The sequence below is a fragment of the Dufourea novaeangliae genome, unplaced genomic scaffold (assembly GCF_001272555.1).
Source record: "Dufourea novaeangliae isolate 0120121106 unplaced genomic scaffold, ASM127255v1 scaffold168, whole genome shotgun sequence".
NCBI classification, from domain to species: domain Eukaryota; kingdom Metazoa; phylum Arthropoda; class Insecta; order Hymenoptera; family Halictidae; genus Dufourea; species Dufourea novaeangliae.
In genome coordinates this window covers 1,069,519-1,095,274 of record NW_015374062.1, presented here as the reverse complement: position 1 = coordinate 1,095,274, position 25,756 = coordinate 1,069,519, and the positions used below count along the sequence as shown (strand labels likewise).

Below are 25,756 nucleotides of genomic sequence, written 5' to 3'. Positions count from 1 at the left end.
GATGAAATACCTGAAAACTTTGAATATTTAGAATACATAAAAATTCTGTCGAACACGAATGTATGACGTCGAATGGTAAAATTTTCATCTCCCCAGAACCGTGTAGGTACGAAGTATCTGTCAGACTGTAGTGCATACGATTAGTCAGGGTACGTATTTTTTATTACTTTTATTACTCATGTATAACTTATACTAATAATACACGTAATCGTTTTCGTATGTTCGCAAGAAAAACTAAAAGGTGCAAAGGAAGTGAGATAATAAGTACATTGTTACACCGTTACGCTTGTAAAATGTCACTGAACAGCTATTTACACGCATCGAAAATGGCGAACGACGTTTTGTCCGCGTTCGTCCGTTCGCGATAAAAGTCGTGAATATTTTATACGAAACACGTCGAAAATTCTTGAACGTATCTACACGAAATGTTAATATTAAAATCGAATTTTCGATCGCTCTTACTTACGTTGCATCGCGAAATGTCGAGGATAATTTCGATTGAAACATAAAAAAAAGAAGAAAGACTAAGAAGAAACATATCAACGTGGCAATCATACTCGTACGAGGCGTTGTCGCAAAAACATTCGTCTCAAACAACACGTGGCTGATAAGAAAAATTGTCGAATATATACTCCTTTTTTTTTTTTTTTTTAATGATCGTAACATTGCTTATTCTAAAGTGCAACTTTTCCTCATCGCAACGGGTAGGAGTCGCACAATAGGTTTTAAAGGGGTTAAGGGGCGTGGTTACGATTTAAAAGGGGTGGTTGGTGGAGGGGGAGGGAGGTATCTGTAATAATCTCATTTACCGGGCTTTTAAACTGGAGACGAAAACGATGTTTCCGTCCTAAATATCGTACTGAGTTTAAAAGTGTTACAGACTAAGGTTCCTCGTTTCTTATACTAATTTATTTATTCCAGAATGCGAACGCTTTCTGTACCCTTTCGTTGTGAGGCTTTGCAGCGGGAACGGGGACCGTTGGATACGCTCGCTGCGACATTTGTGTTATGCTCGATGGCGGCTTCGACGCCGCCGCTTCCTTTTCGAACAATTTCGCGGTGCGGCTTACATTTCCGGTCGGTACGAATTTACTTCGATTACGGCCGATTAGTAGCCGTGGGTCCTCAATATCGCTGGCAACTGTAATTAAGAAGGTATATAATATTTTGAATATTTTTATTAAATCCTTTATGCTTAAGGGGGAACGCCATTTTGGTGGTTTTACGAAATTATTGTGAAATTCAATGTACGAAAAATTGATGAAATTACGTCAAATTACGGTTGGTGGGGATAACGATGCAATTATTGGTTGATCGCCGTAGATAATTGTATTATTTGGAATGTATTTTTCTTTCTGCCACTGTATTGGTCAAATTATATAGGGTGTCTCAGGTAGGGTAGTGCAATTGGACAAAAAGTGAATCTACAAAAAAGAATAAGTAAAAAAAAAAAGAATACATTTTTTTTTCGTTTGAAGTTTCGTTTACGAGAGAATTGGGTTTGAATATGGGGCAATAAGTAGATACGGTCTGCAATGAACAGACGCTTTAACCAAGTCCTATTCTACTGTCTGCGTATCCCACAAATTTTCAAATTCAATTATCTCGAAAACGAAGCATCATCCGAAAAATGTTTATTCTTTTTTCTCGAGTTATTGCTTCTTATAGAGTCGCGTCCTGCCAGGTTATACAACCAGACCTGAGACCCACCATATTATGATAAAAGATATTGAATATTACAACAATAATTTCTTTATTCTTGTTCTTCTAATGAAGTTATTATAAGTTTATGCATAATAAAACGATAGGTATTACCTTAAAAGAATTATTTGTTCGTTACTTTGAAAGAACTTTTGGCCGAGAACATTTATGATAAATTTTTTGAAGATCAAGAATATATGATCTGATTTCCAGATGAAAGATTCTTCCCACTTAAAAATGGCTTGTCATGCATATTTTTAACGAAAATCATAAATTCAACTACAATTAAAACAAACTGCACAGTGAACACACCTTCATGCCGATTAATCTCACGCGAGGTTTTAGTCACACCACTCAGAGTAGCCGAGTCACGACCGTTTCCTGTCGCGTCGGCCATTTTGTCAACAGACTTGCGGCATACGAACTGCACGGTCCCCTTCGAAACATCTTTGTCATTACCGTTGTTATTCTCATTGTCTTCTTCCTCTTTAATCGCCGAGATACCGATTTCGTTCACATGTTGCAGAGAAGTAGACAAATTCGACGTACAATCTCCTATTCCCGAGTCCCTAGAGTCACCCCTGAAGACTCGTCGAGGCTTTTGCGGATACGTATTCGGTTCTTGGTTCCATTTCTCCTTTGAATCAGTCTCTTGTACCTCAAAGACCATTTCCATCTGGCTAACATGTCGTTCCTCAACGTTCGACGTCGAGTCGAATCCATACGATTCAGAAGCATTTCCATCGTCTTCGAGTTTCAACTTCGAAAGTACGTCTTCCTGAACACTCGAGAAGTTCTTCTTGTCATTATATTTTACATTCTTATCGAAATTATTATTGAAATTCCTCTCCTCGAAACGAATACTTTTCAGAAACGACGTATCCTCTTTAATTACAATCGACTCTTCCGTTTCGTACTCCTTGATGATCTCCATTTCCTCTGTTCTCGTCGGAGGGACTGACTCTTCCGAGTGGACCTTGGTGGTTCGGTCCACGGTTTTCTCGACGGTGTCAGTTTCTCGAGTCCCTTCGGTCTCAGTTTTCCATGAACACGATCTCGTCACGTTTCTTGGCGGTTCGTTTTTCAAACACGAGTCGTCAAGGTCCGTTGACATGTTCGCCTCCGTTTTTCGTGGAACGTCTAACGTTTCCTCCGGAAACAGGCTCACCTCTGTCTTGTAACAGAACGAGTACACGTTCCTTTTGGGGGAACCAGTCGGGCTTGCGTCGATTTTGCTCGACGCGTTCTCAGCGACGTATTTTCTTGGATCGTAAGGTAATGTCTCCGTGTCGATCGATCGCGGAGATTCGATAGGGTTCGTCGAAGGTTCCGTTGTCGGCGATGACTCGGCCGTCGCCGTTGGACTTCGTCGGCTGTTCGCCGAAAGAATTGCCATTCTTCCCAATGCACGAATGGCGTTTCCTGTTTTCTGCGACAACAAACGAAAGCACACGCACGCAAACATGATCAAACACATGCTTGTATTAGTATCAAAAGTTTTAGGAATATTTTATGTGACGCCTGTTTTACAACTCCAGCAACTCAAACATCTTTGTTGTTTCGATATAAAATACGACACACGGGTGAGTATAAAAAGGACACTCGAAAACAACAATAAACACTGAAAAATGATTTTCAATGATTCTTACCTGCCACTTTCTTCGTACGATGAATTTCTTCAATTTTTCTGTCGGCAAGGCGATCCTACTCATAGCTTCCGCGTGTTGCGCCATCCATGGGTGCTCCAAACACTGTCTTGCCGACATTCGCAATCTATAACATATCATTATGTTAATTATCATTAATTAACGTAATGTTATAAAATAGTATATAACGCTGAGGAACTTGTAACAATGTCAATTTCAATTTTTTTTATATACATTTCCCATGAATAAAATATGGGGAATAATTTCTTCAAGATCACATCTTAATTGGTATGTATTTTTTTTTAATACTGAATCGGTCGCATGTTTGACGCAATCAATTTTATTTGATCTTTTTACTTACGAATCTATCTCAATCATATTTTTGTATTCTATTTTATTTAATTAATACACGTTTACTTTAGAAGTGAAGTTAAGACAACTTTATTTCTGAATTGACGTGGATATCAAAGCAAACTAGTAAAACAGTTTGTCGGATACGTACTCTTTCCGTTTGACGAGTAAACCGCTAATGAAGTCCTTAGCGTCGTTCGATATCGCGTCGAATGCTTCGTCCTCTAGATCGTAATCCGCTCGAGTGATGTTCGCGAAGGTTTCGGCGTCGTTGTCACCCATAAACGGCGACAAACCGGTCAGTCTAAACAATCATGTGTTAATCTTGCATAAATGTCACATAACCAAGGCTTGAAAAATGTTATAATATCGATTTCGATTTTTATTCCGGAAAACTGTGTAGATTTAAATGTCAGTTCTATAATTGTTATTTTTTTAGGTTCCATGTCAGTTCCAAAATGGCTACAAATTACTGTGTCCAACCAAAATTTCTTATACTTATCTTATGTTGTGATTTTCAATTATTTTTGGAACCGTTTCAAACCCTACACACTATTGAAATACGTTTTTTTTTCAATTTTGACAAGTGCTTACAGAACGTAGCAAATCACACCGACGCTCCACATGTCTGACTCCGTGCCGATCGGCTCGTAACTTATGATTTCCGGCGGAATGAATTCCGGCGTACCGAAAAGGACTCTGATCGGAGTGTCCGGTTTCAGAGTCTGAGCTAGACCGAAATCGATCAGCTTGATCTGATGGGAAGTTCGCGTCCTGCACATGATATTCTCTGGCTGTAATTAAAAAAAGTGTGTAAATTAAATAAAGTGTACATTAATACGAAGTACATAAATTCGGTACTAAACGTAGTAAATTCCTTCTTATTAGGTTTTGTTTTGATCAGAAATATTTTTGTCGTGAGGCCAAGAAGAAAAAGAAAATGTACACGTCGAATACTTAATATTAAAATGAAAGAAAATAAAATGACGTTAAAAATATAATGAAATTAATGTAACTGTATTGAAGGTAATACCGGAAAGTAGGACGTATAAGTAAACTATAAAATATCGTGCAAAAAAATAGAAAACAATATCTCCAATTAATTTTAATGCAAACTTTTATTACCTTCAAGTCCAGGTGGACCACTTTATTCTGATGCATATATTCGACACCCTCACAAATCTGTGTCATAAACAGTATACTGTCTCTTTCAGTGAGCGTAAAGTCATCAGCAACCACTCTTTCGAACAGTTCGCCACCAGAAATGCTACAGAAGAAGATAATAGAATTCAATTAAATTTTCGTTATTATTATCGAAACATTTTTAACCCTTAACTGGTTAGGTGGTGTCTGAGAAACTCAATCGATATATTTCAAATATTTAATTTTTATTCGATTGTTCTATATCTCTAATAAGTAATAAGTAACAAATAACAAGATTTTTTATCTCACCAGTTAAGGGTTAACACATTTTAGAGGATCCTTACTATTCGGTGATCATAATGATCTCTCGGGGACTCTCGAAAGCAGCGGCAAGAAGAAGAAGCTTTGGATGCCTCAGGATATTCATGATTCGTATCTCTTCCCGAACTTGTTCTCGATCTTTAGTCTTGATGGTCCTGACGAATTTAGCGGCGAAGCTCGTTCCGTTGGATTTTTCGGTGACTCTCTTCACGGTACCGTACCGACCCTTTCCGAGCTCCTCTAGGACATCGTACCGATCGGCGAACAGATGTCCGTCTTCCATTTCGACCACTCTGGCTTCGAATGGTGGCTCAAATTCTTTCGAAACATTATTACACAGTTAATTATACTTCATTGTGGCTTTTGTTAATTCCTGTGCCAAATATGTAAAGTACGATAAAATACAAATTTTAATACAACATGACATTAAAGAAATTAGTAAATTTTCAAAAGTTTGCCATATTTATCGATCGATCGAAAAAGATATTCATTTATCGTTGGTAGTTCCTAGTGTTAATAAAGATTTTCGCTAGAGAAACGGCAAATTATTTTTGTATATAATTTCGTATGCATTGTTTCGATTGAAATTAATAAAGGTACATGTGACACGGAATTGTAATTTAAAACAAGACCAACAGCCTCTATTAACAAAAAGACGGAATCTATTTGGAAGACCGGAATAAAGAGTGTCTGGCTACGTATGTCCTTTTTCACTGTGGCACGGAACGTGTTAAACATATGTATTGCGGTGTAGCTCCCTCTTGAACTGGACCCCTCAATTATTTGAAGCAATGTATATTACGAGACACATTGAATAATTATTTGTTGTACAAATAAATCATTATTTTGTTCATTTACCTTCCTCGTCCTCGTAAAGCTGCGTCTCCCCTTCCTTCGGGATTCTGACGAACTCGGACTCGTTTCCCGGTTCGCTGACCCCGTGGATGTTCTCCGCTCGAACGCGAAATCGATATCTCTCACCGGGTACGACGGTGTCCGTTCCAAGTGCTGGTACCGTGTGACTCAGCGAGTGACAGGATTCAGCGACGGTCGTCCAGGTATTTTCACCGGCCCGATTCATTTCCACGGTATAACCGGTGACTGTACAGCCGCCGTCGTACGGTGACGATCGCCAATTGATGGTGGTCGTGCCCGGGGAACAGTACACGCTGGGAACACCCGCTGGAGGGTCAGGTGGTCCTGCAAGGTCGGTTAAGAGAATTTTTTTATAGGTGTATTGTAAGTCAAAGTCGTCTAAAATTGATTAAATTTCTAAATTATAGAAATTTCTGTTTTAATTTCTATAATTTAGAAATGTCTAAAAATTCGAAAATTTTTTATTCCCTTGATAATAGATAAATATGATGGATGAAAGATTTAATTGTTTCTAGGGTGAACATAAATTATTAAATGTTTTAATATCCCATATTTTTAGTTCAGCGTATTAAATAAACATTAACAAGTAAAACAATTTTGGGCATAAACATTTACTGGGCTTTTACACGTTCTGCACTTTATAAGTAATTTTTTACAAATTGTGGTAAGAATAAATGATTGAACATATAAGAATGAAATTAGATAAAGGGGTAAATTTTACACTGTACATTTTGGAAGGTTTTTTTTAACTATTCTAGTTTATGTACAATCAAAAAGAAACGAAATTTCACCTGTTTCAGAATATAAGACTGCACCGTGTTATTTTCATAGAAATGACTTGTAAAGGTTACACTTCACTAATCAGTAATGTTTACAAAATACTTGGTATCTTTTTATAACACGATAAGCAGTGTTGTTTGTCATTATTTCAATGGTATTTTTGTACAGTGCTTTAGTAATCTTTGCCGCTCGTAATTGAACGTAAGAATCATTTAAATATATTCTTTAGAGATTCAGTTCCAAAATCATTAAAAATGAAACATTAATAAACTCCGTAAATAGAACACAACTTAAGTTCCAACTCATAAGCAACGGAATCGTCTGTTTACATAAACTTCTTCTATTGTTTCTTTCCACTTGGAATCAGTTATCGAAGTGGATTTCACTCATTAATAACACACAGTTCGCACGAACTACTTTTAATTAACGCCGATTAAGATCGGATCACAATTCATAATAATTGTAATTTAATTATTTTCACAAATGTGTTGCATCTGCAGTGAAGTATAGAAATTTGTTGTCCCACTGTAAACTTTTCAGAAAGAATTGTTAAATTCACGTGATCTGCGTTTGTCACTTTATTATTTTAGAAATCTACACAATCGTGTGTACCCGATCAGGATTTGTTTCGACAAAAATTGACAACAAATTAGAGTGGTTTGTTGAGAATCCTCTTTCGAACGAGTCCAGTCACCGACTGAGCCCGCTTAACAGAAATTGGCGCGCTCGCCGCTCCTCTGTTGCGTCAATTTCTATCGCGACCAGTTTTTCTAAACGCCGGCAAAGAATGTCTCAAGGGCGTAGCGTTCAACGGACGATTTGAAATTACAAATAAAAACTGTCAAAGTGTATACGTTTCATTGTGAACCCAATTACACGGAGCTCGAATCGGTTAAAGACGTTTCACGTTATCGCGGTCCTTTCAAAACCTCCTATAAATCATTAATCATCGTTCGAGTGAGAAATAATATGCAGAATTAGTTAACATATATATGTTTTTTCTATATTTTTAATGTAAAAGTTTTTTATATTTCTAACCGGAAACCTGATGATAGGTTTCATGATTTGAGCGCTTATCTACAAGAAGCTTACTTTACCTTTAAATAAGGATTAAAGAAGAAATTGCTGTATTATGTTATTAGGACTGTTGCTATGTTTCACGATCTTAGTTTGCTACTGCGATTGAATTATTTATTAAGACATTACCTCAATAGCTTTCTTAGACCCAACGATCAACAGCCAAGGACTGCTAATAATGAGTTCAATCACAGTAGTAAATTACAATCGTGGAACGTAGCTACAGATCTAATAACATAATGTAGAATTTATTTTTTAATCATGATTCGAAGGCAAATTAATTGGCTTCTTATAGAAAATCACCGATATCAAAAAACATATTAATACAAACGGTGAGTAAGATGTTAATAGGCCTTTAACTGAAGATCATTGGGTAACTTGAAAATTCAATTTTTTTTACATTTTGCAGGTTTGCAGGGGATCTCAATAGAAGTATCACGTAATTTCATTTCGCTGCTTGTTGGTTCTTCGATGTGAAAACACCCTTTGAAGGTTGATATATATTTTCCTATTTTCCTTATACCTTGAAAATTATAATACATACAAACAAAATTGTTACAGTGAAAATTTAATGGCTTAATGCTCTATAAAACTGTCTACTGAAATTGTTAAAAATTAATTTGCTTCTTTATCTAAATAACAAATTATGACAATTTTATTGCACAGTTTTGTATAGCATAAAAAAGCCTATTAAATATTTCTTATAATTTTCTTTTAAATCTACTGTAATTTTCAAGATACACAAGACAACAAGGAACCATTTCACATTTAAGGGGTGCATTCACCCTAAAGGAACAAAAACATGCTTCTAGGTCCCCAACAAACGTTCAAAATTCACAAACAAAATTCGAAACTATAAATATCATTAACTTCCGAAGTAATATGGTAAGACCAATGGGGACGTGTCATCGAAAACACTGTCGCCTCTACCAAGTCCTCGTCTCTTGTTCAATCCACGACGATGCTAATAGAATCAGTTTCTGTTAATTCTCCTCGACGAAATTCGCTTCGACACGTTAGAATAAAGTTGGTGGTTACCCATCTTCGAATGCAATCCTTTCCACGAGACCACGTCGCGAGCACAGACTTCGAGAACTCAGACAACGGACGAAAGTGAAAACAGAAGCGTTTCGGCAATACTGATCGACATTCTAAATTAATATCGGTTGCCGCCGTTGGTTTCCACGCGCGCTTCCTCGTCACTGCACCGTTCGCGTAGTCGATCTCGTCGTCGGTGGAGGAAGATCGAGGAACGAAGATGCTGGGTGGGGGAGCGGCAGAAGACACACGGGAAGGAGGAATTATTGCGCGATACGTCACGTGAGACTGTCGTCTGCCTTGTACACAAGAAGAGGAACTGGACCGTGCGACACGACGGTTAAGCATGTGAAACAATGGGTGTCTCGTTCCGAATTGCGTTCGCGAGATCTGAGAGAATAGAGGCCTGCGATGGGATAAATCGTAGGTTTGAACGAAATACGTTTCTCGTAACAGTTTTTTTTTTTTGCAGCAAATTTATTACTTTCTAACAAACAGTCGTAGAATAACCGAATCTGAAACAAATTCTTTATTATGAAGCACAACTTTTTCCGATTTATTTGGCAGCTTGCCAATCCCTGAAGCTGAAGATTTAGGTAGTTTTGATTAGAAGAACTATTAGGAAAATAATTCTTAAAAAGAAACGGTACCAAGCACCATAAAGGTCACGACAATTGCATACACGAAACTTAAAGGACAAAGTCGTGTACTTTTGCGATTTGATCGAAAGAAATTCGACGTATTAGGCGGCGATCCACTAATTTCTTCCTAATTAACTTCGAGAAATCGGATTCCGGGGTTCTTTGATACCATAAGCCTATTTTTAGTTTCATACTGCTTGCTCGAAAAGGCACAGCTGTACGGTTCATGCCACATGCTCACCAACGTGCGCGATATCAAGGCAAGAGAATTCAAGCGCGTGATGTAAGACCGCTTGTTTCGTAGCTCTGTAAACATTAATCGGTTCCCCAATGTTCGTTGCCCGTATCTATGTAGATTGTTTAAACGAGCGCGCGGTCTCTACTTGAGCCATTTATATAATGGCTATCTATGGTAACATTTAATTCACGCCTTGTGCACATAGCAAGATTAATCGGTTCTGCTATTAGAATTTAAGTATATATTTAAGGAACTGTTAAAACGTCTTTAATTTTCTTTATATATTTAGATGGTATTAAATGGTATTCTTTAAAATGGTCACCATTTTAACTTAAAAATATAATACTTGTGTTTAAGAGAATATAATTTAAATAACAGGTACACTGGGTCATATAATGATTCCATTATTTGTTACTATCATGGATTATTGCATACACTGAATTTTGTGTATAAGACACAGTACCTTCAACAGCAACGCTGAAGCACCGTCTGTCCTTTCCCAATCTGTTTTCCACGGATACTTCGTACTTTCCAGCGTTGTCGGCGGTAACGTCATCCGATATTAAGCAAGAGACACCACCGCCATAAGTGATAGCAGTTTTTTTGCCTGCAACCAGCTCGCGACCCTTCAAGAAAAAAGCAAGAAATATAAACTAGAATTTAATGATTATATTGCGATCACTAAATACATATATCGATCAGATTATCATTGACGAAAATTTGCAGACTAATTCCGCAAGAACAGACGTTTCTTTGTCCAACGTAGAAATCGTATTAATAGAGTCAAGTCCTTTTGAAGTCATAGAGTCAAGGTCAAACACATTTTTTCTTCTGAAATATTATACACAGTGAAAAAGTGGAATACTACCAATCATTGTAAAACAGTTACTCGTTTCTGTATTAGCCGATTTCAATGAAAGTTTCAGTATGTATATGTATAACTAACATAAATCTTCGATACGTATTTAATAAATTTTCATTACAGCCTCAGATTAAAAAATTGTAAAAAACGACCTTTACTATTTACTTCGCGATTCCAACCAATTGCAACTTTTTCAATTTTTTTTTACACATCATTTATTAAACTAATGTCTTCACAGAAGAACTCAAGTCATTTGGAGCAATTTTAAAAAAGTTGTTCCGTTTTAAAGGGCGTAGGAATACTTTTGACAACGACTGTAAGTATTTAAGCAATATTTACCGCTCGAAGCCATTTCACCTGTGGTTCCGGATACCCACAATAGCTGGCCCGGAGGACCACCCTGTTTCCTCTGAAGACCGTGACGTCAGCTGGTACCTTTACAATAGCGGCCGCGATAAATTCCAACGGCGCGTCGTTAACTTTCTCCTCCTTCGTCTCGACGTCATCGTCCTTCTTCGAAGGATCATCCGGTATTTCCGAAACTGGAGCACATTCCATGCATATTATAGGCGTATTGTCATACTTATTCGAATTATCCCGAATTTCTTTCGAATTTTTCTCAGTCTTACACGGATCAGGACTCAGTGATATCTTCTGCAAACATTTTTTCTGATCCTTTACTAGTTCCGAACTAGTTTCGTTCGATGCTGTCGAAGACAACGTTTCATTCGCGACATTCACATCCTCGTCATCGGAAGACGAGATCTTTCGATCGTTCGAGTTCCTCACTAAACGAGCTACGTTATTGTCTGTCTGTTTTCGAGCTAGATCTTTCCTTCCATTTGATTTATTTTCGAGTATTCTTCTCGAGCCGAGCAACGGACTCGGTGGAACGTTCCTTTTTATCGGCGAAGGAGACTGTTGGGTGTTTGGAGTGGATTTCAAAGGCAACGAAGACGATCTAGCGCGCATTGGTGACTCGTAACGTTGATGCCGAGGCGATCGAGGAACATTTCTGGCCGTTTTCCTCAGAGAATTACTGCGAGCGCAATTGGCACTCTTTTTGATTTCTGCGTAGACGTTGTTGTACGGTGATGTCGAGTCCTCCGAATGGTGATGGAACCGTTTCAATCGTAATTCCGCTGTACAACTGATCGACGGACCCTTTCCAACCACGGATGCTGTGCATCGAACCTCACCGGTGTCCCGAGCTGACACATTGTGTATCCTCAGGATGCTTACGTTATCGTCCTTTTCAACCTTTTGTTTTTCAGAAATAAAGGAAATTGTCAGTGTGATTTACGATTGATTTGTGATAAATATACCGTTCGAAATAATTAGAGAATCATGTATGAGTCCCTGTATTCACAGGCCAAAGTAATTTACTAGGGATCGAAGCAAAACAAAAATATTTTTAATATTTTAGCATTACAAACATAATTTTACGTACAAAACAAATAATTCTCTATAAAGAACGATCTTTTACGATCAAAACGAAAGATGAATCACGTTCTTATCTTTGATAGTTGCTGAGATTAAAATTCTTTTGTGATGGTCGTTTTCGTAAAAATCGGTGAAAATTGCCAAACTTGAGGGTCTGTGATAGGGTGGTAAATAATTTTATGAAATTGTTGAACTGACCTTGCATCGTAAATTTTCTTTAACGTCTTTTCCATTGATCGTCCACGTGACTTCCATGGGCTTTCCACATTGCACTCGAGCACAGAAGCACGCAGTCTCTCCCTTCGATGTGATAACCGATACTGGAGTTTTCGTGAACTGCGGTGCTAGTTTGGGAACACCCTTGTAATCTATTCATAAGGACAGAATGTCTTAATTTGTTATCACAATGTCTGTACTTCAAATAATCTTATTAAACTACGGAGTTTATGTCGATTTTAATTTTGTTTCTCTCTAGCTTACATATCGAACAATACAGGTCCTGTTAGACTAGTGTTAGACGAGTTTCTCTGAGCGAACGCCTACCTTGAACAGCAAAGAGACCTTTACAAGAAGCCTCCCCAAAACTGTTGCGAACTAGGCAAGTGTATTCTCCAGCATCTTGTGGAGACACGTTAGACAATCTAAGAGCGATTCCACCGTCACCATATGTCACGTGTTTGCAGTAATCGTTGTCAGGTACCTCACGACCGTCCTTGGACCAAACAACCGCGAAGGGTGGAGTACCTAAATTGTACACATTAAATGTACCTTAAAAATTTACAATGCTAGATTTCTATTTTGTACTTAATTTTAATTTTAGTGTTAGGTTGTTGTATAAACTCTGTGCCTGTAATTGTTTAATACAAAAAAAGGAAAAGAGACGTGTCTGGGTTAAATGGGTTAATGAGGTTTCTGGATATATGTATAGACATTTCGAGATGTCAATTAACATGGACGATTACCAACCTATAGAACAACGTACTATGTTGTTTATTCAAATTATTATCAATAGTCTTTCAAAATTTTAGAATTATTTGTTGTACGGTACCCGTGAGTCGCGATTGAAGCTCATAACAATGTCCTTCCATGACGATCGACTCTTCAGGGAGAGACTGGAGGAACCTTGGGGGATCCTTGTCGCAAGTGGACGGATCGTGGGGGTCAAGAACGGTCACCTGTAGCAGACAATTGGATGAATGAAAGATGAGACAATTTCACATTGAATAACAATAACACAGTACATATTAGCATATGACTAGGATGCTTGCCTGACACGTATTCTTGGTGGAACCAAGGACGTTCGTTGCCACGCAAGTGTATACACCGGCGTCGCTCGCTTTCACTTTTGAAATTTCGATTTTCGCGGTATTGCCGTCGATGTACCTTTTTATTCGACTCGATCGTTCCAACGGTCGTCCATTTCTAGAAAATCAGTCATTTGGAATTTATTAAAACGAAAGAAAACAGTCTCGACAAGGAAACCACTGGGAACACATCAGAAATTGTAATTCCTATTGTTCATTTTAAAATGGTCACGACGAGATCGTGGATGTCAATGCAAATATCAAGCTTTTACTGTCTAATTTAAAAACCGTGAACTGTACAAAGATTTATGTTTTCGTTCAAGATTTTACTAAATGTAATGCAACAACTTTAGTTCCGCGTTACCTGAACCACGTTGGTGTCGGACTGGGCGATCCTCTGATGCCGCATCCAAGTTGCAGTCGCCCATTTATTCTGGTTGTTGTGTCCAATAGGCTTCGACCAAAGGATGGGTATGTTCGAGGAGACGCGCTTCTGGTTCTGATCGTCCGGGAGACCAGGCCAAGTAGTTGACGATCTTTTGAAACGGAATTATATCGAGCATTATAACATTCAATCATATTTTTAACCGTGGATGAACATTGGCACGAATTGTCTTTTCTTGGTAAGATTTCTTCAATCGACAGTCCAATTCGGTGCAAAGACACTTTTGACCTTCTTATGCGACTACATTCTTTAATTTCCTTTTTAGAGAAACTTCTAAGTACAGTAAATCCTAGATGAGTGTTCGAAGATTCCTTGGCACTGACAAGAAGATTTAGCACAGTGATAGAGCTTGGAATTCCCAAGCCAATGATATTTGTTTCAGCTGCATATGACCATTAGTTTATGAAATATTTATTGTTCAGTGCCGAGGAACCTTCGAACACTCATCGAGGTGTTACTGTAGCTTAATGAATAATTTATTTTCATCAATAAATCATGGACTAATTTCAAAGTTTTAAACAGATTAATAATACTAAAACCTGGGATTATTAGTGTTGCAAAACTTCTTAGAGATTATAAACTATATATGTACGTACTTATCACTTCCAAGCGGGCACTAGCTTCGATACGGCCGTAGTCGTTCTCCACGATCACCCTGTACAATCCGGCGTCCTCTTGGGTGACTTCGACGATTTCCAATATCTTCACGTCGTCCCGTTCCTTTATGGAGATCCTCGCGGTAGGCGTAACGGCTAAGCCATTTTTGTCCCATTTTACCCACGGTGTAGGATGGCCGACCACAGCGCATTGGAATCGCACGGTTTCACCTTCCTCGACCACTCGATTGTGTGGAACCGCGTAAAATTTCGGTGGACTGATTTTTGGTCGTCTTGACGTCGATCTACATCGCGGCAGGAGTTGCGGGGACCTCAGTTCTCGACCATCTGTGAACAAGTTCGATAGTAATAGATTTATTATCGACATTGTTATGTTACAGATATATTTAAATGTAATCTATCATGCTGCATCTTGCAATTAACTCACATATTTAGATAGGTTTGTTCTCGCTTTATTGTTCTATATTTTATTTTGTTGGCAATAAAGAATTCCATAACAATAATTATAGTCTACTATTATTATATTCATAATATACTAATATGTATAGTAAAGATAGTACCTAGTGTTAATACTTCGATTTAACTGTCCTTACAATTTGATTTCTAATTGGACAATTGCTGTTTGAGATAACACTAAACCACTAATCTTTTATTGTATTCCAATTAAGCATATACTTACGCGAAACTGCCGGCGACAAACTTCTGATCGGCGTCGATCGTGGCGTCGATCTCGGCGTCGATCCCGCCGACAATAGGGCCGCGGGCCTTGTCAATCTTTGGCTCAAAGTATTCTCCTTTCCTTCGGGCACTAAAAGTGGAAAACGATAAATTCCACGAAAGAAGTCTATCTGCCACATTTACGCAGTTACTTCTCATTCGGACGCGGTTATACGTTGCCTGAGGTGTAAGTGTAGGAAGAAATCAGGTTCCTTATCACAAAATTTTTATAATTAAACCATACGAAGTGGGATGTAAACGAGATTTGCATCAAAAGCACGGTGGTAATTGAAAAAAAAAAACATTCGAGACGAAGTGTCCAAGTATTCGCGTTGTTGATTTTCCTGTAATCCTGTCCGTCGTGTTTAGGTAGACATAATTTATATAGAAAATTACCATCCACTACCAGGCACGCCGACGTGAACGCTTTTCCAAGGTCGTTGTAAACGACACAGGTGTACTCGCCCTCGTCCTCCGGGTAGACATGTTGGATGCTCAAACGAGCGGTTTCTCCGTCGAAATCCACGGAAAAGTCGCCATCCATGGGAAGAATCTTTATATAACACACGTACGAATGTTCAATGGAAATTTGAGGTATTGTTTTTACTGTATTTTAACAGGTTGACTATCAACATTTTTTGCTAATATGAAAACCTGTATAAAAGTATGCAAAACATAGTAACTAGCTCAGAACGTTGTATTTTTAAATTTTGTTTTAAATATCTTCTTATTACACTGTGAGATGACAAATTGTTTTTCAATTTTATTCCTTTAGATGCAACCTGTATGAAAACATGCAAGAACTTGCGACAATACCGAAAAGTTGTGTCTAAAAGTTTTAAGTAACCGGTTGTTAACACTCACCTTTCCTCCGCGTTCCCATCGCACCAAAGGTGCCTCAGGTGTGGCGTGAACTTTACACTCAAGGGTGACGGCGTCGCCGTCGCAACACCTGAGGTCCCGCAGTTCCCTCGTGATCTCCGGTAAAGTTAGCACTTTTCTGTCAATAAAAAATAAACGCGTACCAATATCAGCGTCCAGTATCAATACACGCGTGAAAGTACCGTCACGGACCCTTTTCCTGATCAGAACCCAATTCCTGATCACTGTAGTATATAAACAACATATAATAAGTTTATTATAATTAAAGTTCGTTTCCCAAAAAATGACTAACTAGTTATTAACGATTTTGAAATTTATACGTACAATTTGATAGCTCAGAGTGAGATACGGATATATGATTTAGGTGATCAAAAATTGCTCTTAACCCAGATAGACCCCATTTTACGATTAATTTAAGTCTAAAGCGCCTTTAAGCCGTCTTCAAGGCGTCATTAGGCGTGATGTGCTATCTGGGAAGTGATCCGGAATTGGGTCCGTAACGGTACGTTGTTGTTACGTAAATGGTAAACTTCTTAAATCGTGCTGTCAAAACATCAATATCGATGCAAATAATCGTGATACCACTTACCCGTGAGTGACCCCCGATTTCTTCATTTTTTCCTCTTTGCCTTGACCTAAAATCGCGTTTCTTCGTCTAATTAAACTGTCGAATAGTTGATCGTTCGTTTAGGCCGAGGGACAACTTACCTTTCGCGTAGATCTGCAAAGAAATCACAGCCTTCGCATCCCCATGGCAGTTGCGCGCTATCACGGAATACGTTCCAGTAAAATCGAGTTTCGCGTATGGTATCTCCAGTCGGTATTGTGGTCCTTCGCCGACCAAACGGAAGTGGGGCGCGTCCCGGTAGTAATCGGGCTATGAACATTAATTATAGTGTTATTAATCTGTGTATTCGATGAATTTGTTATGCACAGAGTGATAAAAGAAAAGAATCTCTCCGATTTTAGAGGATTATTCTATTCACCGAGAGGAGTAAAAAATGTCTAATCAATATGGGTCTTGAAATTAATCCTTTCAATGTAATTAATTTTCATACAGGGTGTCCTTAAAATTGTGTACAATATGTCGAATAGAGAGAAGAACATTTTTTTCATTTATTATATCTGCTGGTTACGCGTGCAATTGAATAGGACCTGGCTAGCGCGTCTGATCTTTACATTCCGTTTCTACTTACTAACGATGTCCTCGAAAATAAAATGTGAAACGAAGAAAATTTATTCTTTCTTTTCGACTTATTTTTCTCATAGAATCACCACTCGGCTGTCTTATTTCTTATTGTTGTCTTGCAATTTTTTTAAATGGTTTATCTGACAGTGAATAGTATAATTAATATTATTCTAACTTTTCTATACTTAATTTTAATTTCCTATGCCTCGATAGTTTTAACATTGTATAATACAAGAGTTGTTCCATAGGTTGGTAATTTTTTGCAATATAAAAATCACAAAATTATGTTTAACTAATTTTTTGTCATTTTGAGGGTTACTAGGTTTCTGTGTGACTTGGTCCAATTATTCATAGAGCAATAAACGTCAACTAACACGCATGGAATAAAACCACGACCGACCAAGTGAAACTCGTAAGTCAGGGTCTGTCAAAAAGTGGATCATCCGTGACGTGTGTAATATTTTTGAAAGCCTGAGTAGCTCAAGTGGCATGCACCGCCACCGGAGAACCCTCTTGATCTCCCGTGTTTCGCCGTTCTTATCGAAAAATTCCAGTGAGCTTCGAGATGTTGCGTTGCGTGAACGCAACTTTTATCGCTGACAACAATAACACGTAACCCGAGTGCGTGCGTAAAAAAGAAAAAGAAAAGAGATCGAGACCCGTCGCGACTCTCCACGGAGGAAGAAAAGTGAAACGCTGCGAAGTTTAAAGTCCGAAAGGTTTACCCTGCTAACGGGAGCTGATCTCGAAGCACGACCTCGACCCGAATACCGGTATTTCCGTGACTCTCACGCCCACATTGAGGTCATCATTTTGCGGTTCAACAATTGACACCGTCATTTTTATTATACTTGTATCCTTGAGTCATTCGAGTAGCCTGGTGATTAATCTTTCGTTAAAATTTCGAGATTAAAACTAGCTCCGATCTATTAATGACGATTACACTTTAGCTTTTTCGTTTCTCATTTTCTTCAAATAATTGATAACACGGGGTTATCGAGTTTAAGCTTTTACTGAAGTTCGAGATTAGAACTCTCATCTATTAGTGATGATTCCGCTTTAGTTTCTCGTTTTCTCTTTTTTTCAAACTAATAATAATTGATAACTCGATTGCGGAAGTTTATGTAAATTCACAATTCCAGATACTACATAGTATCTAAAAATAAAAACGGGTCGGAATTTTACACTAGAGTCTTTACTACATTAATAATAACGTAAATAGTATTAAACATGTTGATAACAAGAAATTTATTTACAATCAACATCGAGTTATTGAGTGTAATATTCTATTATATTTCCAGATTGAAATTAACTCTCATCTATTAATGACGATTTATTTTAGCTATTTTTTTGGTTTCGTTTGTTTTCTAATCGGTAATAATAGATAACGAGGAGTTTATTTAGAGTGGGTTGGGGTGAATGCTGAGTGCAATGTGTTCTAGATAGATAGGGAGAGGTGACGAGAGAAGGAAGGACATTGATAAAAGTGAGATGAGAAACGTCTTCGACGGGGCTCTAGTCCATATAGGGAGCGAAAGTTGAACAGATCGCCTCAGACTGATCTCGTTGTTCGTATGACACGAGTGCCAACGCATATTACAGTTTTTCATTACTAATTGCAGGTCCATCTGCCAGACACGCCTTCGTTTAAACCCTCGGAAATTAAGGTCGTTGGGAAGAAAGGCTAGATTGTTCATCGAATACGGGAGTCTCAATTGCTTATTAATTTACAGTCAATTGTTTCGGACATATACAAACATCATAAAGTTGCCTGTATCTGTTACTATTGAATTGTTGTTATAAACGTTATAAATTACCAGAATTTCAAATTAAAATTTTAATTTAAGCAATTATTGAAAACAGTTTCTACAATTATTTTTTATTTTTACACTTTGGTAGATAATAATATTTGATATCCTGTACCTTATGATTGGATTGCGTATTTTCATATAAAATGTCATTTCATGAAGTAATTTATAAAGATTGGGTTAAAAATTGAAACTTCTTTCTTCTCACAGGGATTTCAGTGGGATCGAAATAAAATAAAAATTTCTGAAACTCGATCCAATTTTTGTCCTTTACTGTATTTAACATACTTCTGTATATTATATCTTTATATATTTATTTAAAAATAATTTTGTCGTGGTTCTAGTTTCTTACGTGGAAGAAAAGCTACGAGCTGCTAGTTCCTTATGGCTAAAATACTTTTCGAGTAAGCAAAGGGTTAATTGGCAGGCACGGGCACCGCGGATGAAGTTTTCAGGATCTCTAATGCCTCGACTCGATTCGTGACATAATGGACCTTCTGAGACCCATCTGTCTTTCACCTGTCACGATCCAGAACTGTTCGCCTACGATGAAATTTATGCGGACGACACTTCCCGTTACGGGCGAGAGGCGCCATAAACCGAAGCAAAGCCGCGCTGCCGCAAGGACTTCTTGCAATGTCATCGTATATCGATCTATATTTACTCCCGTGGAGCTGATTGCTCGCACGAAAAAAAAATCTGTTCGACATAACATTTACAGACGCCGTGAACAGAAAGATTTCCAGCGACATGCTTTTTTTAAAATAGTATTTATTATATTTCTTTGGACCAAATAATGATTTCACCACCACGCGACGATTTCTGATCGATTCTCGGAGAATCGTATATTTATACGATTTTTTTAGAAGTCAAAAGTAAACCTGATTAGTATGACAAATTAATTAATTTAATTTATTGTGGAGTTCCTATTACCTTCAACAGTTCTTTCAGGTGAGAAATTGAGTTCTCCCATCGACAGAACAAAATAAATACAATAGTCAATACTTTTGTATACACAAAATATTAATTCTCAAAGTTATTTTCCCAAAACAGAACTTCTTGAAACAAACATTTATTAATTTTAATTTATTTTCATGCGAACAATTACCCCTGTTTCAGTTCTCTTATGTTACTCTTCCAATTTGTTTGCCATCAAGTGGTTAATTACTTTTCCCTATATATTTAAATGGAACGTCATGAGGGACATTTGAAATTTCTTTAAATTTTCTTGCCAAATCACTTACACGGAGCTGAACGTTCGACATTAAAAATAAATTTTTCTAATTAAATTTTAGCTAATGAACGGGCTCGTTTAATTGATAGGAAGCAGAATGAAAGTATCAACGTCCAAATGATCTTGAGTTTTCATGCAACGGGAGTCACTGCGCGCGAAGTCGACGCGATTTTTTCCTCATTTAGCAGCCGCAGCTGCGTGAAAACAAACTTGGACGTATTTGGCGGGTTCGACAAGCGACACGTTCGCAACACGGCGTCTCCACCGATCGGACGGGGGCTCGGACGAGAGAGGAAACTCGGACTCGGTCAGCTTTACGGCGAACAGGCGCTGACATTAGCGCTTAAGTATCGGCCGCTTCGATGAATGTCCTAACGAGCGCCGTTGAAAACCGCCGGGTGACTCATATCGCGGAGATCACGGCTTTGCAGATCTTAGATCCCGATTGGAAGATCGATGATATGTCAATAATGCGGCTCGAGCGATTTTCACGCGTCGAAAAGAATCGGGGTAATTGGGTTTCGATTCTGGTGCGTCTTCAGAAGAGAAATACTGGCCAAAAGTATGGGCCAGAACTGATAATTAAAGAAAGAGAAAAATATTATTGTACATAGATTTTGTAAATGGAGCGTTATCTTTAATTAATTTTCATACGGCCAATTTTAAAGTGTCCATATTTTTGAACGTATTTCCATAAAGGGGGAAAATAGGGCTATATCCTCATTTTTTTTTTTTCAAATTTTAAATAATTGTTACTTTAGTGTTATTACTCCTTCACGGGCATTTCACTATACAGTTCACTTCTTGAGGAAAATGTAGAAATAACTAGAAGTAATTAAAAAATTAACTCATATGAAATGTCTTAAACAATCATAATAAATGTTAATGTAATATAAATAACTATGAGTTCGACGAAGGTGTTCATATGAAAGATAAGTTTCGAGATAATAGAATGGATGAATACAAAACAAAACTTTATATGGTAAGCCATTCTTATCGTATGACACGTTCGAGGTGGTGGCGGAGCTTAGTGTTTAATGTGATTTTTTGTATATACTTATGTTTTCTAAGTGGCTGAGTAGTACTATAAATTACTGAAATTCGCCTATTGGATGCACAGCAGGGTGTATGCTATTAAAATATAAAATTCATTTAAAAAAAATTAAGATTTTCCTGAAAATTTAATTCCACTATTAGATTATTAAACAAACACAATGGTAATAAAAAATTTTTTATACAATATTCGAAACCTGTATATACACACAAGGATAAAAATAATAATGTAAAAGAGGCCTATTGTCATTTTTAGAATATTAAAAAATGAGGATTGGAATTTTTGAGAGTGAAACTTAATTTGTATAAAAAGTTATTAATCGACATAGATGGAAAATTCAACCACAAGAAGAATTGTAAACGATTATTAAATAAAAATCAAATAATATCAATACAAATTGTTGCATTATAAATTTCGTTTTCAAATTGTAGAGTTTGAACGATTATGACTTACTTCAAAACATATATTCATACTTAAAATAAGATCCATCTACTTCGATACACTCTTGCCAATGAGTTAAAGCTTCTCGTTGCCATGTTTAACCAATTTAAGATGGCCGAAAGGAAGCGCATTGGAAAACGAGTTTTATTATAAAATTCTCTATTTATTTTTAAATTATAAAATTTGCAACACAACAAGTAAATTTGTGTTTCAAACACGTGTATGTAAACCTCTGCGAAAACAATATTCTGCACAATCATCCGTCGTTTGAGACCAATATAAAAACAAAATCGGTAGATGTAATAATAATACTTTTGCTTACATTTCCGAATCCCACATCGAATATATCCAATGTCGTGATACGGTGGTGAACGGGTTCAAGAAACAACGATTATCACTGCTTGAATCAGAACTTTTCGTGAGTGTATTCGCAATAACCGGAATAGGAAATGTCCATGTCACCGAGGATCGCGAGGGATCGGTTGGAGGACGATGTAGCGGCCTGTTCGTTCGCCAAAGACACGCGACGACTGTTTTGCCCGCCAGTACTTTTGCAGTACCGATCCATCGACGAAGAAAGCCGAGTTCGTCAGGAAAAGTGGGGAGCCTTCTTCTGTATGTACACTCTTTTCGATAATGCAGATATCCTCGGTCGACGCGGACGTCCATATACGCACGTTTTTCCGGTCATCGATCATTTCCGGTTTCCTTTTCGATTTTATATTAATAAGCGAGTACAACCGTACTCGCAATTTTGATTTTTTCTTACTGTTTATTTTCATTCATTTCGTGCTCGAAACTAATCAATTTACCGATTCGTTACCACAGTATTTTAAATTACAAAACAAAATATTTCACAAAATTTCAAATGTCAAATATGTTGCGCGACAGTAACAAATTACGAGTATATTCATAAAACAGAAAACAAAACAAAAATCAATTTGAAATATAATAACAAGTTTTTGGTTCTGGCAACGTTTCTGACGTCTTACAGACTATATTTAAATGTTCGAAAACTGTAAAACAAAACAAAAATCAATTTGAAATATAATAACAAGTTTTTGGTTCTGGCAACGTTTCTGACATCTTCCAGACTATATTTAAATGTTCGAAAACTGTGGGTTGACTAATGTTGTATTATCATTGTAAATTTCTTGTTAATTAACCAACTATAATAATTGTAGGCCAAACATTGGATAATCATTTGTTTTTATATTGGCAAATTGTCATAACTTTTTCATCGAAGGCCCTTTTTTTTGGGAATTCGTAGGCAAAAACACTAACTATATCCCAACTAACTTCCAACTGTTGAATACCGTTGGCCAACCATTAATGCTACTAGGGTGATATTTCCGCCCGTACAAATCTCGCCATTATCGATTGGCCTATCCACCGATTGCGAAATAAATTTTTCTCTTTCTCTTGGCTCCGGGTGTCTAACCTCACGTATGTAACATACTGTTACCTTTTAAAGAGCCGTCCAATATCAATGCCTCCCCCCTCCACCCGACGCATATAATGGTTCGCCCATTTACGGGCATAATGCGGTATGTTACGTTGTCATTTCTTTTTCGCAATCACCTTGACCCACATCATGGATCAAGACGGCATTAGGGACACGTCATTTCACCGGTTGCGCAATATTTCCTTTCTTTTTGCTGGCGTTCCGTACGCGATCAGCCACCCGCTAGGTCGACTCGACCGGAGGCTTCGTTTACGGCGTGTCGCGGCTTTTCTTTCGGCGCTCGTCCCATTTCGTCACGCGAGTCGCCGCTGTAACGATGACAAATTGTCACCGGGAACTCGGAACGTGCTGGTGGAACTGTGAACACGTCGTGCCGATTTGATCGGCCGGCGCCGCCGCCGGTTTCATGACGCCACACGTGGGGCACAGTAAATCCTTGATAACTGTTCGAAGACTCCTCGGTATTGACAAGAAGAAGTCCCCGGGTATACTGGCTTTTCAATAAGGTTGAACATATAGTGATAGAACTTAGAATTTTGAAGCTAATGATATTTGTTTCAGTCGCACATGGACATTCATTTATGAAATATTTAATGCTTAGTGCCGAGAAGCCTTCGAACACTCATCGAAGATTTATTGTATTGCGAAATTCTGGGGTATTTATTTTGTATCAATTATAATTTCTGACGATTAAAACTCGATCATATGGTTTGGAAACATAAGTGGATGCCGTGTGAAACAATCGTATGGCTAGATGGTGGATTTTAAGCATGTTTAGTGTACCGAATTGTTTGACACTCATGAAGAAAGTTAGGTAACCCTGAAATTGTGATTTTTGTAAAACTTTGCAGGTTTTTAGAGGATCTCGATAATAGTATATTATCAATAAAAGCTGCATCAGTTCTAACATAGTATAGCAAATACAAGTCGATAATAGAGCGAAAGAAAAAGATCCGTTACCTTGAGAAAGTCGCGGAGCCACATTACTTCCGGTTTGGGATCACCGACCACCTCGCACAATATGATGACAGTGTCGCCTTCGACCGCTTCGGTGGACAAAGGTTTTGTGATAAAAAGAGGCTCCTTCGAATACCTGCGAACACAATCAGATGAAGTTATTAAGGCGATTAATCAAATTGACATATTATTAAATGTACTTTTATTGATCTTAGTTTTTTTTATGTCTCATTTTAAGTATGGTCGCGTCATTTGGTCATTTTATTATACGTATTTAATTACGGCACTTAAAAAAGAGTTTACCACGGATTCTTATAATTTATTTCACATCGACTGCGATTTATGTTTTGATTTTCAGTGCGAAGAATTTATGTTTTACAGATTTAATACTGTTTTGTCTACCTAGATTGCTAGATCTCTCTCTGTAAATTACTTCAGTGATAGTAGTCAGTGTTTACCCTTCCTTTTATTTATTACAAATGCTAGTCCATTAATTTCTTTTTCCAATGATTATTAATATTCCAATAAATAATTAAATAAACTTACGGAATATCAGGCGTTGCGACTGTGATGGTGGGCGCTCCTTCGATCGACATCTCGTCGTCCTGAGTTTCAGCGCCAATAATGGACACTTTCGTAGAAGTTTCGGTTCGACCTACTTCATTGGTGGCGGTGCAAATGTAAACACCAGCATCCCTTGCAGTCACCTTACCCAACGACAGTTCAACGGTACCATCATGGTTCAGGGTCATTACTGCTCTTCTGCTGGGTCGAAGTCGGATTCCGTCACGGTGCCTAAGCAAACAATTGATATAATTCTATCAGTTATTCACCTGACGATTTGAAAACTAAATATTTTAATAACTAAGCCAGGCTGTAGATTTGTTCTAGGCGAGAAGAGAAAAATGTCTTAGTGTGAAGCTCGTTTAACCCTGCATTATACATTTCTCCACTACGACTTTTTTCTAAATTTTATAGGAATATCGTATAGTAATCCATGTAACTCCGTTCAATTCTTTTTCATTCTATTCAAGTTTTTACGTTCGGATGTTTTCTGTGGAGATTTCGTAATTTTACTGATAAATTATACGAGGCCGAAAAAGAGATTTTTACACGCAGAAGAAAGTTCTAAAATGCAGATTAAAATATGTGTTTGCAAAATTTGTATCTTCAAAACGATCTAATCAAATGAATGACTTTGCTATGTTCTTTTTATTAAGTATATATTACCATACGATACCGACGCTGGGATACGCCTCTATTTGAGCCGTCATTCGTAGATCGCCACCCGATTTCACTGTGTACGCGGCATCGAGGCCGCACAGGAATTCCGGTGCTATGTAAGCACGAATTCCCTTGTCCACCACGAGGACACAACGGCAGGACACAGATCCATTAGCATTCCTTGCTGTCGCCATGTAACAGCCTGAATCCTCCAGGGTGGATTGAATGATCTCCAACGTGTGGAAGTTCGAATCGTTGTTCCAGACTACGTGACGATCTTCAAGTAGAAATATACTCGTCAA

At 37.7% G+C, this 25,756-nt stretch overlaps 1 protein-coding gene across 1 annotated transcript; it reads right to left on the bottom strand.

The window, feature by feature from the left end:
* Positions 1–154: 154 nt before the first annotated feature.
* Positions 155–25,648, bottom strand: LOC107190157 (myosin light chain kinase, smooth muscle-like). Its single transcript, XM_015578909.1, has 23 exons — positions 25,461–25,648; positions 24,777–25,025; positions 24,234–24,366; positions 16,791–16,959; positions 16,672–16,717; positions 16,065–16,200; positions 15,597–15,753; positions 15,163–15,291; positions 14,463–14,810; positions 13,786–13,957; positions 13,386–13,539; positions 13,166–13,292; positions 12,661–12,861; positions 12,316–12,485; positions 11,014–11,934; positions 10,276–10,438; positions 6,021–6,362; positions 5,186–5,480; positions 4,824–4,965; positions 4,293–4,492; positions 3,850–4,002; positions 3,351–3,474; positions 155–1,141 (listed from the first exon to the last, which is right to left on the bottom strand). Exons 1-23 carry the CDS (start codon positions 25,646–25,648, stop codon positions 1,109–1,111), a joined length of 4,752 nt encoding a protein of 1,583 aa, XP_015434395.1. The 3' UTR covers positions 155–1,108.
* Positions 25,649–25,756: the final 108 nt, after the last annotated feature.